A 14,026-nucleotide genomic window follows, 5' to 3' on the forward strand; every position below is an offset into this window, starting at 1 on the left:
CATAAAAGTACTCTTGGTAATAGATTCACTGATATTTTAACGAAAGATCGCTGAACAAGAAAACAGTACTCAGCTAACGTCGAGAGATCGTTTGAGGAAGTGAGATGACTAAAGATGGCGCAATTAAACAAGCATTTATTTATTTATTTATTTATTTATTTATTTATTTATTTATTTATTTACAATTTGAACAAACAAGAAGATCTTAGATTAAGGTTACTTTTCCATGATTAGATCTCTAAGATCATATGATTCTTTGCACGTACCACTACATCTCTTGACAAGCGTTCTGTGATTAAGCTAGAGTTGACAATTATAACTCTGAGTACAGTTCTTAGCCAGCGGTCTGGTCACAGTGTTGCTTCAAGTCTTTAATTTGATAATAACTTTCCCGTGGCCTTTATTAACACCCGCCATGTTCAGTTGATTTGTTCCGTTATTATACGAGCCCCCTCCACCTGCCACACCACCGGACGAGGCCCCAACAACTCCCCCACCGGAATACCCGCCCCCGCCACCACCAAGTACAAAGGCGAATGCGCCCCCACCAAAGCCCCCTTGGGACACCGGACATGTTCCCCCAGTTCCGCCATTTATAAAACTTAAGGGCGTCTGTGCAATCCCAGGTCCAGGTCCCCCGTTTCCATCGCCCTTTAGTCCTGCTCCTCCTCCAGCTATTAAGCCAGAATCAATGTTGCCCGTTTTAAGGTCACAGACTTGTCCACCGGACCCTCCCGTCCCACCACACCTGGTGCCATTCTCTGTTGTCTGACCAGGGTCACCGTCTTTAAATTGTTTGCGCGCTGAACCTCCACCCCCTCCCCCTCCTGCAATGATTAGCGGAGTGTTATTTAACAAAGCCACAAAAGTACCACCTCCCCCACCTCCTGGGGCGTCACCGAATTTCTCAATACGATGACCTATTTGTCCAACAAGAATTTTAAGCTGGGTTCCTTTGTGAAGTTTGAAAGTTCCTTTTATCTTGGCTCCTAAGCCACCGAGCCTCCAAGATACGGGATCTTTGCCTAGCTCTGTGCCATTAGCGCCTGAAGCACCTGACACTTCAATGACGTAGATTCCAGTCACGGGAACAGTCCAAATTTGGATGCCATTGTCTAATGTTACTTTATCTTCCAGCAATGTTCCTACATACCCGGATGTATTTGTGGGCCCAGTTTGTCCTCGGGCGCCCAGGGTTGTGAAGACAAATTCGTCTTCTAAAACTTGAGCCTAGTATCAAAAAAAAAAAAAACGTCTTACTCTGCGAATGTAATATGTAGAGCTTTGTAGCAGTCAGTTTATAACAACATGTGCTGGTAGGTTTGACTTTGGCCGTTCCGAAATTGTTCAGGGAACTGGGAGAGTTTCAAATATTAGCCAATCGACAAACGAAAACCACCACGTCATAGATCACGCTGGTATTGGTTATTTGACAAAGTTTGTTGTTGCAAATGAATATATGAAAGATCATATATTTGAACTGTGGAGAAAGATGACTGAAGACGTTAATGATCATCGCAGTTAAATACACAACTTAAGCAGCCGTGAAAGTGTGTTGTTTTTAGGGTAAATAGGGACCATGTTTTAGACCTTGAAACATGGTTCAAAACTGATACAAACTTCTGTAATTGACAGTATCCCCAAAACCATATAAACTCTTTTAAAATTTCTTGCGATTTCTGTGATACTCTTAAAAATGGGCAACTGCAATAATTTTCATGTCAGCTTCTTCCAAATGGCAGCTACATATATGGGTATGACGAGATTTTGCAGTGGTCACGAAACAGATAAACTGAAAAAAATTGATTTATTTTTCATTTTGTTCGAGGGTTGTCCCATTTCTGAGCATATTAATAACGGGCAATACTCACACTGAAGTTAATCAGTTGACTAAACGAATGCCCATTCTTGGTAGAGAGTACATTTTTTCCCACAACCAATTCTCCATCGAAACCTTTTCTGTTCAGCTCACAGATTCCATTTCGGGTGTTCTCGTAATTGAATGACGTGCACTTTAGGTGCGCCAAACATAACTGTGCGCATGCCATAATGTCATAAGTCCGCTGTTTATGAATGACATGTCCCGTCAGAACGTGACCTTTTGTTATGCTAAATATGGATGAACGACTGTCATCTTTTCTTGTGAGACTCAGCTTGACTGGAGAAGAACAAGTCATAAACAAGGGCAGAACAATGACCAGCCATCTATTTCTTGACTCCATTTTTGACTTCCTGTTATTTAACGAGAATCAGAACATTTAATTCGGTAATAAGAGCTAGTCAGGGAGTAGGCAGCTATCTCGCTATCGTAACAGAGATTTGTTTTGGCCCTATCCGATATTCTGCTAATGTATGAACTGAAATGTCCCACATTTCATTTTACAACATGTTTAAGTACAAACAGAACCGCAAGAAAGATCTACTCATTAACTTTCATTTGATTAGTTACCGAGGTTTCATCCAGACTCGATTGCACCTAGAACCACACTTCCATTACTGGTTATACCGGACACCGCTGTGTTCAATATCAAAAGGCTACTGTTGTGACAAGCTCGGTGCTTGAATTCAAACAACTGTCATATCTGTAATCAGATTTCTCTCATCGGATCAGTATAATTAACCAATCGATTGCTATGCCATGCACGATCGTTTTCAACGATGAATGAATAAATGAATGAAAGACTTTATTAAAGCGTTAATAGTATTTAGTTTTGTGATGAACATATCATCACAAAACTGCAAAGCTTAAGACGCAAATAAGTAATATATAAAAGAAGCCTTTAAGGTATTACCCATATCTATTTACATATATATATATATCTTACCTATGGGTAAGATCCGATTTCATGTTATATTAAATTGATTATCCATTTAGCTCAACTTGACGTAAAATTTGCCGAAAGCATGAATTTGTTCTTACCTTTATTATTGCTAATGTTATATTCAACTGATTATCCATTTAGCTCAACTACTTGACGTAACATTTGCCGAAAGCATGAATTTGTTCTTACCTTTATTATAGCTAATGTTATATTCAACTGATTATCCATTTAGCTCAACTACTTGACGTAACATTTGCCGAAAGCATGAATTTGTTCTTACCTTTATTATTGCTAGCCAGTGTTATGGAATACTCGTTCTTATAAGTTCTTTCCCTGTACTCAACTGGGGTCAAGGAAAAGGCCTTTAGCTCGATTTCGTAGCAAAATTACACGCTTGAGTATTTGATACAATGACTGTCTCAAAAAAGACAAAAATCACTTGATTTTCTTTCACCAGTAATCTTGATTCCAATTGCGATGTCACCTACTCTTTTGTCCTCTGAAAACAGAATTTGCACCAGCCTATGAGAACTGCAAACCTTTTCTGAAGCTTAGAAACCTGAACCTCTCCGAAAGAATTTTGTTTGTTTTTAGAATAGCAACCACTGATGTCCCCCGCCTAAACACTTCAAAGAGTCAAATAGCCAGGGCATTCCCGAAAGGAATATTGATGACTCTATTTAATCGAAAAAACCGTCTGTATCGTTATTCCACTGTCCACTTCATTCTAATCCAGTCCAGTTTTCACACCATGGCAACGTAACTATTGGCGACGTTTCCGCTTGTCTTTTTGTAGTACCTAGTCCCCTGACTTATTGACTTTTCGCATTCGTTTGCTTGACGTTCGAGAAAGAACATGAATTTGGGCACAATTTTGTTTGAAAAGACAGGACAGGCTCCATCGCCGAGCAAAGACTTCCACCAACTGCTAGTCACCGAGAATCAAGTGATTTTGAGAACGTGGAGGATCTCAATAAGGAAAGACCAGCGGTACATTCCACCGAGTCAACGTAAGGTTCCAGTCGCAGAGTTCGACGAAGACACCCTTTTGCAAACAGACATAAGCCGTATTTTTGGCGAAGACACGTTACGTCTTGTACATGGCATAGTGTGCAAAGATTGGTTAGCTCGTCTTCCTAAAGACATTGTTATCCACATCGCTTCATTCCTCGATCTGGTCGACATTGCAAGGCTCGGTTCAGTATGCAGGTCGCTGCATAAAGTTTGTTCCAGCGACGAATTGTGGGAGAAGATTTTTCTCACTCACTGCGACACCATATCCGATGAAACTCGAGCCCTGGCGCATGATGTTGGCTGGAAGAAAGTGTTTTTCACTGATAAGTTGCAGCTTCGAGTTCAAATGAGGCGCCGCAAGGAAAGACACAGTGCTGAGCTGAAAAGAAAAACAACTCCAGTGGAAGAGAAGATTCCTCACACTTTTGTCACGCAAACTAATGGGAATTATCATTGACTGGTGTTGTCTGTTGTGTGAAATAAATTAGATTCAGGTTAAGTGTTAATGAGTGTTGATGATAGGGTGATGTACTCTACTTTAGATGTCCAGTTTGATTGACTATTAATTTTATATTCCCAAAGCAGCTTTCTGATTTTTAACATCTGTACTCTTTCTTCACCCACCAAGTCTATAAGATTATGGGTAACAGCAGGTAACAGAAAATTTAATGGTACCCTGGGGATAAATTCCATCTGGGGGTAGTGGGAATACCCCTGGGAGGTTCATGCCATGGAAACTGGACAAAAGCGCCAACTTGATAAAAGCTTGAATGCAGACTTTACCTCACTCTTTGAAAGCATTGCTCCAGAGGCTTTGGATCATGAAAATTTCCTGGCACTACAGAAACCCAGGCAACAGGGATAAATGTTCCCATCTCTTGACATTTGGTTAAGCACTGTTGAACTGATATGTTTTGAAGAAGAAGGGGAATGTTAAGGCTGTGAATGATGATGTTTAGCTTTGTTTTTTGGCTCTGGTGCCTTTTATCATGTAGCAACAAACAACACTGGATTGATAAGCCTCCCAACTCAACAAATTACAGTGCATTTGGTGTTTTTTTATCATTTTTTACTTTCCTATCCTTTCCTGAGCTTCTGTCAAGGCACCTCAACATCTGAATTATACCAAACCAGTGAGAGTCGTGTAGATGATATGTAAGCTGTTTGTACATTACATTGACATTTGAGTTACAACCCAAAATATGCTACTAGCCTGTAGTGCAGGCAGTTTCCATGTGCTTGCGAGTTACTGGTAGAAGGGAAGGGTTACAGAAACAGGTCAAGAACAAAAAACTGTCATAAAAACATTACAATAAACAAAGAACAATACTGTTGTTATTGTGACGTAATTTTTTCACACTTGTTCTGCAAAATTCATTCTTACCCACTTTGAAAACAAGAGTGTAACGAAAAACTGGCATAGGGTTGCGTCACGAGAATGGTAATCTCCATTACTGAACCATCCAAGAAAATGTCTCCAATTCTTATTCTTTGTTCCAAAATAAATTGTAAAACTGATGTTTCAGATAAGATCTCATAGATCTATTGATATTTTGTACTCCAGGCATATGACAACTCTGAAATGTGTAATATTTCAAACACATCAGGCAATCATCATCTTCAGTTGGTCACCTAAGCCATAGCTATTCAGATGCTGTGATTAAGGCAATGCAGACAATCAAAGTACTAGCTCACTGAACAAGTGTGTAATGACTTTATTGTGAGGAGCAAATAAAAATTATTTAACATAACCTCACAAGTTCACATCGTTACCATGTGGCACTCAGATTTCTTCAAAAAAATAGGACTATTAACTTGAAGTTATGAACACCCACAAACACACACATGCTGTCCATGTGTGAAGAGAAACATTTTATTTAAACATTGACATGTATAAAATGATATTTACCTACTTTGTTGGTTCAGTTCTACATCTTATGCTTTAGAACATCTCACTCACACTAAAAACACTTAAAATAAATGCTCCTTTTCTTCTTCATTAAAATTTGCTAAGGATAAATAATGTAAATTGTAAATTAAATCACTTTTTTCAATCTTAATCAAAATATTTTTTGGAAAACAATAAAACAGAAACGTGATGACCATCGCTGTATGTTAGACTTACTCAAGAATATATTAATTTCCATGCAATATTAAATAAATCTTGCTGTTTGTTCATGATCCCTGCTCCCTTGATGTCAGCTGACAGATGTGTTTGTCCAGAACGTCAAGCCACTTGCACTGCTGCCACTCTGGGGTGTGTGTGGCAGCTCTTTGATGTCCACAACTTCACATGACATCATGCTACAGCTTATCTGTCAAACATATATACATAAAATAAATATAATTACCTGAAATGCAACCCTCTTAACCACACCCCTAAGTGAAACACACTTAACATAAAAGATCCAATGAGTTGAAAAAAGCTATATGTGAAAGCTCAGGGTAGGGGAAAAAAAACTTGAAATCCAATTGCCCAGTGGGCCTGCAAATTTCAGTTTTCACTTGCCCCCACTTAAATATTACTTGCCGACGTGGCGACCAGTATGACAATCAAAGGACAAATTCTCTACTTACATAAACCTCTTTTAATTCCCCCCCCCCCCCCCCCCCAAAAAAAAGAAACTTTGCATAGGCATTGTTTTAGATTGCTCTTGGGACATCTTCATGTTCCAGGAGAAATTGTAAATAATGATTATACAAAATTTTGAGGGGTAAAAGAGGTGTATAATGGGATTTGTGCAAGTAGAGAATGCAAACAAAGTATGCTTGGATTCCTCCTGCTTTCAACTCAGTGGTTAACTTAGTCTTTAGTTTTGAAATAGCTTCTGACTGAACATAATCATTTATCAAGCGGATATTTTAATTCACACTCACAAGACTACTCAGGCTAATTTCACTTGCCCACCAGACCACTGAACTTCTATTTTCACTTGCCCAAGAGCAAAATTTACTTGCCCTGGGCAATTGGACCTGGTATTTGTTTTCTTGCCCTGAAGCTGTTGAGGTTGGTTCAGTTCTGTTTGTTAAATTCAACAATTATTGTTGAATTCAACAAACAGAACTGAACCTCCAGCAAACACAAAAACAGTGACAGACTGCATGCCATATAATTTTATATGTCTCAAATTGTACAAACCAAATTCTTGGAACTGTTTCTCCGTGACAACTGAGAGCACTTAGATTTTCCTTCCTCTTCCATATGCACAGTGCTCACATTGGCATTCTCTTCTTCTGGAGCTCTAAAGATTGAATGATGACCAAGTTAAAGAAAAAAATCATGGTACTCAAATCTACCTGTCGAACTTCCTTCCCTGTGTACAAAAATCATTACATTTTGCAGTGAACCAAAGGTTACTGTACATTGTACCTGCAAATGTCCTTCACACAGAAAGTTCTACTTGAGCACTACAAAATATTGAAATATGCAATCTAACTAAGTTTAAGGACCATTTACTGCAGCAGAAACACATTATTTACACTAAACATCACGTAAATGAATCCCTTCTTTAAGAGTTAGCATTTATGTAAGTTAAAACTCAATACCTGATGAACAGTCATGTTATTTACAGTACTGTACATTTTGATGACAAAGTCTCACCTAACTTAACGTACATAGCATACAGGTTTATTATGATGAGTCCTAAGCTCTATTTTGCATGATTTGAAGAGTTTACATCACTTTCAACATGGCTACACCTAACTCTAAATGTGTATTCATGGCATGATCGTGTCATTATGCTGATCTACAGCAGCATGTGCTGTAAGTAATTTAAGGACTGCATTGAATGTTCTAAATAAATTGACAATTGGAGCTTGACTTCTCTGTCCATGTACCTTGGCAAAGAGATTTGTTGCGGTTGCATCTGGTCATTGACTGCTGCTTCCCCAATTTTCTCTGGAAAGTACAAAAAAACATCAAAACACTTATTTGCATAAACAAAACAGAAGCAAGAGTTTTCAACGTTTCTCATACCTAAAAACTGATTCTAATCAGTCTTTGGTTAGTAAATTATTATAACTGCAAATGTTTCATTCTCTCTCAGCAACTTCTGTGTATGGATGAACTGAACAGGCCCATGACGTCTAGTTCGGGTTACAAAATAACTGGAACTATGTAATTAGTTACCTTTCTTTCCTCCATTTTTCCTCTTCTGCCGTAGATTTTTCTTTTTCTTTTCTTCATCACTGTGGCTGTTATGACCATTTTTCACTGGACTTGGTTTTCCTCTGTTAAAACCAGTGAATTGCTTTTGGACATCAATAGTGCTGACGACATGACAGTGAAACAAAGGATCAGCTATCATACTACTCCACAAACAACCCTGTTCATTTCTGTAATTTGTTTTTAATTAATAAACATTTTAAATTTGTTCCATATTTGATGGCCATCTCTCATGAACCTTTAGTTATACCACCTTCAGTTAGTTATCACTTTATTGGTAGTACATCAAAATTTTACAAGTGCACACTTACCAAAACAAAATATCACTATAAACAATAACAAAACAAAAACTAGCTGCCCCATAATCATAGAAATGATTGAACTTATTAGTGCATAGTAATTATCATAATTGAGCTTAACATGTAAGTGCATGGATCCTATTAACAGACAGTCAGTTTAACTTAATACCTCATTTTGATCTCAACAGGAGATGATAAAGATTTACTTGAAGGTGACATGTGAGGCACATGGACTTGCTGTTGATGACGGAAGTTATGTACCAGTCTCAATGTTGGACCCTGCCATGGTAAGAAAAATAAATTATGCATCTTCATGAGTTACCTAGAACCACCTATGTACAGATGATCCACATTATTGATACTAAATTTTCAAAAAACATCCTTTTGCCCACAATCATTTACCACTGAGACTACAATAACCGAATAAACCTGGTTTAAAGGGTGTTTCTTCTGAGCAGCAACTCACTAGAAACAAAGTATGTGAATTTTGATTCACATTGTTTAGAAAATATTTTGTTGACAACCACTTACTGTTTTAGGAAGCTCTAGAGACACTCTTGGTTGTTCTTTTGGTTTATACACCTAGTAGAAAAATACAAAATTAAATCTCCCTCATAAAAATCAAAGTTCGAATTACAATAAATTATTATGAAAACTAGCTGCTTTACCGGTAGCCTTGGTGGACCTGTCCCAGGTAAAGGATCTCTATTGGTCCCTCCTGGCAGTGTCCCAGGTGAAGAGGAGCTTGTATCTTGATTTTTCCCAGCTGAGGTCCCTGGTGTTTGCTGCAATGACTTTCTTGTACTTGTCAAGTTAAATGGACGCCGTGCCAGGCTTACATCTCCAGTTGTCTTTTTACCTAAAAGTTAAAATTAAAGTAATTAGCTCTCATTTTTTTTTTGGTTTCTTAATAACCACTAATCAACAGAAACATGAACTCTTTAGGGTCCCTTAACTGCCAGAAATTTACATTTTTGGTGCTGTGTGTTCAATTATACACTAAGTACATTTTGCTCACACTTTAAAAAAACACTTGCACTCAATGTAAATTACCAGCTTCCTTGATAGCATTTGCACCATTCTGAGAGGGACGGTCTGTTGTTCTGAGTCCTCCAGCAGCATTGTTATCAGATGTGTCACTTGATGAACTTGTCAATATGGATAATTTCTGACGAGTACTTGCTGTTGCACCTGCCACCATGCTATAAAATGTTAAACATTGTTAATTAATATGATACAAAAACTTTATTAAACTGTGTAACATGTAGATCACTTTCCTGTTATTGCACATAAAAACGTGTTGATCTCAACTTGAGTTTCCCCATTTTCCTTGCTACTTCTCTGCTCTCGATTAATTCTCTGCCACTGAAATAACATTTGTAGACAAAATCCTCCTGCTCTTGATAAATTCTCTGCTGCCAAAACTATAAAGCACTTAAGTGCAAAATCCCACCAGCTTAGCAGGCCAAGTTTAAAGATCATGCCTCTGGGAAAGGAATATACATGTAGAAAGTAAAGAAGACATAATGTACCTTGAAGTTTTAGTAATAACCCGAGAGAGTTTCTTGGGGACTGAGGGTGCATTCTTGGAACTCTTGACAAATCTTCTGACCCAGTTCTTCACCCCTTCCAAAGATGTGAACTCACTGAGAGGAAGACGTGACCATGGGTTGGAATTGTTCATGTCAAGCACAGCAACTGCCATTGCTCGTCCAACCTTAAAACAAATGAAGCAAACACCAGTTAAAATTTATACATGCCTGTATACAGTATGTACATCAGAGCTTGACGTTGCGACCACTGGGGTCACCAACACCACTGAATTGTTTTCACTGGTGACTAACTTTCCACACTTTTCACTTGTGAAATACTTTTGCTGGCGAATAAATCTGAAAACTTAGCAGCCAGCTGGAGACAAGGTTTTTTCCTGAAAGTCGAACCCTGTACATTTGTCACCTGTTGTTCGTCAAGTAACCAATGTAGTGGTGTTATCAATGATAAATGGATGCATTTTGTGGTATAAATTACCTCTTCAAAAATTTCCGGTGTATACTTAGGCGGGAACCCTGGTCCAGGAGGAGGTGTGGCACATCCACCATCACAAGTGGCAGGCGCAAGACTGTTCACCGTTCGTCCACAGTTGTAGTTACACTCCAGGGTGTAGCTGGGAATAAAAAATAATATTTAATTACAATCCACTCTCAAATGATCAACAATAATCTCCTTGTCAATAATCTTTATAAGTTTCTTGCCTACCTATGAACAATTCCTGTGGCTTTATAAATAGCAACTCTTCCGCTACCTTCTTTAGACATACCGTCTCGTTTATCCTTGCTGTACATGTTCTTTTCAGTGAAATTGCAAGCAGCAAAGTCAAAGTTAGCTGAATTCATGGAAATAAGTTTTGGAAACAAAATGGAATTGACATAGTTATCTTCATTCTCCAGATAGTTTGCATAAACAAAGCATCCACGCTTCGAGGCATGACCGTGTAGATCAACATAGTATGCGACACCACTATTGCCTTCTGATGAAGTCTTTGACAAACAGTTGTTGCACTTTGGAGATTCTCGTTTATTACTTAGCACCTTTTTAAACTGAGCTTCTTTAAGGGGGCCAATATTTGCCTGTTTCTCCGAATGACAGTCACTTGACATACTACTAGTACTGTCATTTGAAAGTTGGTTGACAACTGAAGTGTCCTTCTGAGTATCAGCGCTTAATAAGTCAGCCTGAACTTTGTCAGGTAAAGGGACATCTTCCAGCGTCAAGGTGTTCAAGTTTGCCGACAGTGCTTCATTCTTGTTATTATTATCATCCTTGTCTAATACTGCACTGTTTGCCAAACTTTGTAATTCCATTTTGACAGACTCGGAATCAGGTGAACCTGGTTTTAACTCTGGAGGAATTGACGCAACATCCAAAATGCCACTCTTGACCACAGATTCCATAGCAGTGTCAATGACTGAGCTGTCCAGGCTATTAAAAGTCTCAACTGACTTCTCAGTATCGCATTCACACAACTTGTTGAGATCTGAATTTTGATTGAAGTCTCCTTTAGTGTGATGATAAGCGATGATACTTTTGGCGGCAAATATTGAAGGATGAAGAAGAGGATCTGGATCAGTGTACACACGGTTCAAGTTCACACCTCGAGGATCAGTGCGGTAATGACCACGTTTGACACCATCTGGATTTAACATTGGTATCATTTTGAAAACATATTGGTTCCGTAATGCAGCAGCCCTAGGATCTTCTTTTCGTAAAATAAAGTCCAGAAATCCATTGAACACAAAACTTGATGGTGTTTCACCAGGATGCACTCTAGCACTCAAGAAAAACACCTGCAATGGTAACACATTGTTAACCAGTTAGACTTGAAAACATTTTAATTTAGTTTACATCACCAAAGACTCTCTTGAACTTAACACATTACCAAACACCCTATGTTAGCTCTCTTCTGTAGATTTTTAAATTACAACATTATTGTATTAATCCTTATAAGCAAAGGTTTTGTTAGTTATACACAGGCAAGTAAAAATAGGCGATAAAAGCGAATGATGTTTCAGAGTTGTCATGACACCATTTTCAAGTTCAAAAAGATAAGAAATAAACTGAAAATTGTGTCATGATGACTTCGAAATGCTGTTCGCTTTTATTGCTTATTTTTACTTGTTTGTGTATTGTATCAATACTGCTAACAACAACTCTGTAGAAAGAACAGGGATGTACCTATATCAATCAACAATATCAATAATGTGAAATTCAGTTGCACTGAACTACTGACATCAGAGCACTAAAAAGAAAGTACTAAAATATAATAATAATAATTATAATTAATTAATCATTTGCCATATTACTTGCCTTTTTTCCTTCAAACCTTTGTGCTCTTGGAACAGTTTTATCAGGAAAGAGATGGGGTAACCATTGCTCCCTGCTATCCAGCATGCCTTTAACAGAAGTTATTGTCAAAAGATCTACTCTAAGGCTGTCCAATGAATAACAGAGCAGTTCTCGATGAAAATAAATAGTGTCTTTTGGTGAAGAGGGTGTAATTTGCTGACATACTAGGAAGCTCCTGTCCAACTCATCCAGCTTTGCTTGGCACTCAGAGTAAGAATATGGATAGCAAAACGCAAAGTAATGTACTCCATTGCGTTGATCAGGAAAGCGATAGGTGAATGAAAGTCGAAATTGCCCATCGATTGTCTGAAATTAACAAGGGATTCTTAGCAAATTAATATGGGTATTTATAAAATAACTGTGGCCTTATGCTCCACTCACAAAGGGTTGAAGAGGGTGAGTGATAAAATAACTGATATTATTACTACACTGGCCCTCATTGGTTGAGATGGTTGTGAGGTTTTAGATTCGCAGGTATTTTTAAGAAATATTTCATAAAAGTCATAGAGTACTTTTCCTGTGTTTACAATAGCCTCATCTAAATACTCAGGGGTTGGGAGATTTTGTGAAAGTTATGCAAACACTTGACTGCATCTCAGGTTTGCATTACTGTCTCAAATTCTCTGAACCCCCATCATGTTTAGATGAGGCTATGTAACCATGGAAAGAAGTGCTCTATTGCTTAAATACAACTGGGATACACTATATTTGGAGTTTATAAGGTCAAAGGACAACAGCCCATGAGAGGGTATTGATATTTTCTGGAAAAATATATTATGTCTTACAAGTATGGTAAGAAAATAACCTTGTAAACAGACCACACCTAAAAGGTACAGATCACAAAGCAATTAACTGCAGACGTGTTCAACAACAGTCCTCTTCAATTAAGCCTAACTTAATCAATTGAACTTTATCAATTAACCTAATTATATTTCGCGATTTTTCCAAACTTTAAATTAAGTCAAAACCGATGAAAATAAAACACAAATGAAACTTACCTCATATTTAGGTTTATCTCTAAGTCTTTCCCATTTATTCCTTGATGGGACTGCCTTCACCAGTGGGGCCATGCCTTGGCTGTATAACTTGCCTTGTCGGTTCAAATTCATGACATTTATTCTTAAAAGTTTTCCTGCTTGGCCCCCTCTAACACCAAAGTAAAACCATGTTCTGTTTGGATTTTCACACTCCATCCCCGCACAGTCAGGAGCAGTCCAAACATTGTAATCATAGTCTGGAATAATCACGGTTGTCCCATCATCTTCGTGATTGGAGGAATTGTTTTCCTCCGATTTCACTCTTTCGACTCGGGCCAAATTTCCCGAGTCAAAGTTTGAGATAAAAGTCAAGGGTCCTATTCTTTCCTCCATAACATCTTCCTTCTCATAATGCCAAACCCTCTGTGCTAAAATTACAACATTACAGTATTTACCGACGCTATCTTTCCGCCATTTTGACCAGTGTTTTATTTAGTCGTTTCCAACTGACCGCCGTTACCTCGCAACCATGTCTAGTACTCAGTCTGCCGCGTTCATTCGCGTGAAAGAGCGTACTTTGAATTGGAACGCGGGGGGAGGGGGCATGGTGGGGGTTCTGGAAATATTTGTAAAATTGTTTTTTTATGTATCTTTTTCCGTGAAATTTATTGGGGGGGGGGGTGCTAAAGCCCTCTAGTCCTCCCGGCTCCGCCGTCCCTGTTTACAAAGGTTATAGTTTTACGGCTCGGTGCACGTGCAAGCTGTAACATTAGCCCATACGATTTCATTGTTTAATAAACAACCAATTTTTGCGGGAGCTTTTTCTTTGACAGTTTCGAGGTCAGT

The 14,026-nt window shown here is 38.3% G+C and overlaps 3 protein-coding genes across 3 annotated transcripts; 1 reads left to right on the top strand and 2 right to left on the bottom strand.

Annotated features, from left to right (window-relative positions):
* Positions 1–115: 115 nt before the first annotated feature.
* LOC110051805 (uncharacterized) lies at positions 116–3,675 on the bottom strand. Its single transcript, XM_020757877.2, has 3 exons — positions 3,103–3,675; positions 1,872–2,232; positions 116–1,230 (listed from the first exon to the last, which is right to left on the bottom strand). The coding sequence occupies exons 2-3, from the start codon at positions 2,220–2,222 to the stop codon at positions 364–366; spliced, it is 1,218 nt and encodes a 405-aa protein (XP_020613536.2). The 5' UTR covers positions 2,223–2,232; positions 3,103–3,675; the 3' UTR covers positions 116–363.
* Positions 3,627–5,170, top strand: LOC110051810 (F-box only protein 36-like). Its single transcript, XM_020757884.2, has one exon. It carries the CDS (start codon positions 3,679–3,681, stop codon positions 4,291–4,293), a length of 615 nt encoding a protein of 204 aa, XP_020613543.2. The 5' UTR covers positions 3,627–3,678; the 3' UTR covers positions 4,294–5,170.
* A 361-nt stretch (positions 5,171–5,531) lies between these two features.
* LOC110051802 (cytosolic carboxypeptidase-like protein 5) lies at positions 5,532–13,727 on the bottom strand. The gene is made up of 13 exons (XM_020757869.2): positions 13,202–13,727; positions 12,165–12,509; positions 10,557–11,644; positions 10,329–10,464; positions 9,833–10,017; positions 9,354–9,502; positions 8,969–9,159; positions 8,832–8,882; positions 8,470–8,579; positions 7,966–8,105; positions 7,674–7,734; positions 6,976–7,078; positions 5,532–6,151 (listed from the first exon to the last, which is right to left on the bottom strand). The coding sequence occupies exons 1-13, from the start codon at positions 13,571–13,573 to the stop codon at positions 6,035–6,037; spliced, it is 3,048 nt and encodes a 1,015-aa protein (XP_020613528.2). The 5' UTR covers positions 13,574–13,727; the 3' UTR covers positions 5,532–6,034.
* Between the last annotated feature and the right edge of the window lie 299 nt (positions 13,728–14,026).

This window comes from Orbicella faveolata, unplaced genomic scaffold (genome assembly GCF_042242905.1).
Source record: "Orbicella faveolata isolate gen_17 unplaced genomic scaffold, um_ofav_v1 contig_47, whole genome shotgun sequence".
Classification (NCBI taxonomy): Eukaryota; Metazoa; Cnidaria; class Anthozoa; order Scleractinia; family Merulinidae; genus Orbicella; species Orbicella faveolata.

What these genes read in the sequence shown, in the direction of transcription:
- LOC110051810 (XM_020757884.2), top strand. Translation starts at nt 3,679, where the DNA reads ATGAATTTGGGCACAATTTTGTTTGAAAAGACAGGACAGGCTCCATCG.
- LOC110051802 (XM_020757869.2), bottom strand. Translation starts at nt 13,573, where the DNA reads ATGGAGGAAAGAATAGGACCCTTGACTTTTATCTCAAACTTTGACTCG. An exon ending in AAAGGTTTGAAGGAAAAAAG is followed by an intron (nt 11,645 to 12,164) that starts GCAAGTAATATG and finishes TTACCATTGCAG; the next exon opens with GTGTTTTTCTTGAGTGCTAG. An exon ending in GAAAAATGGAGGAAAGAAAG is followed by an intron (nt 7,735 to 7,965) that starts GTAACTAATTAC and finishes TGTACTTTCCAG; the next exon opens with AGAAAATTGGGGAAGCAGCA.
- LOC110051805 (XM_020757877.2), bottom strand. Translation starts at nt 2,222, where the DNA reads ATGGAGTCAAGAAATAGATGGCTGGTCATTGTTCTGCCCTTGTTTATG. An exon ending in GTCAACTGATTAACTTCAGT is followed by an intron (nt 1,231 to 1,871) that starts GTGAGTATTGCC and finishes TTTTGATACTAG; the next exon opens with GCTCAAGTTTTAGAAGACGA.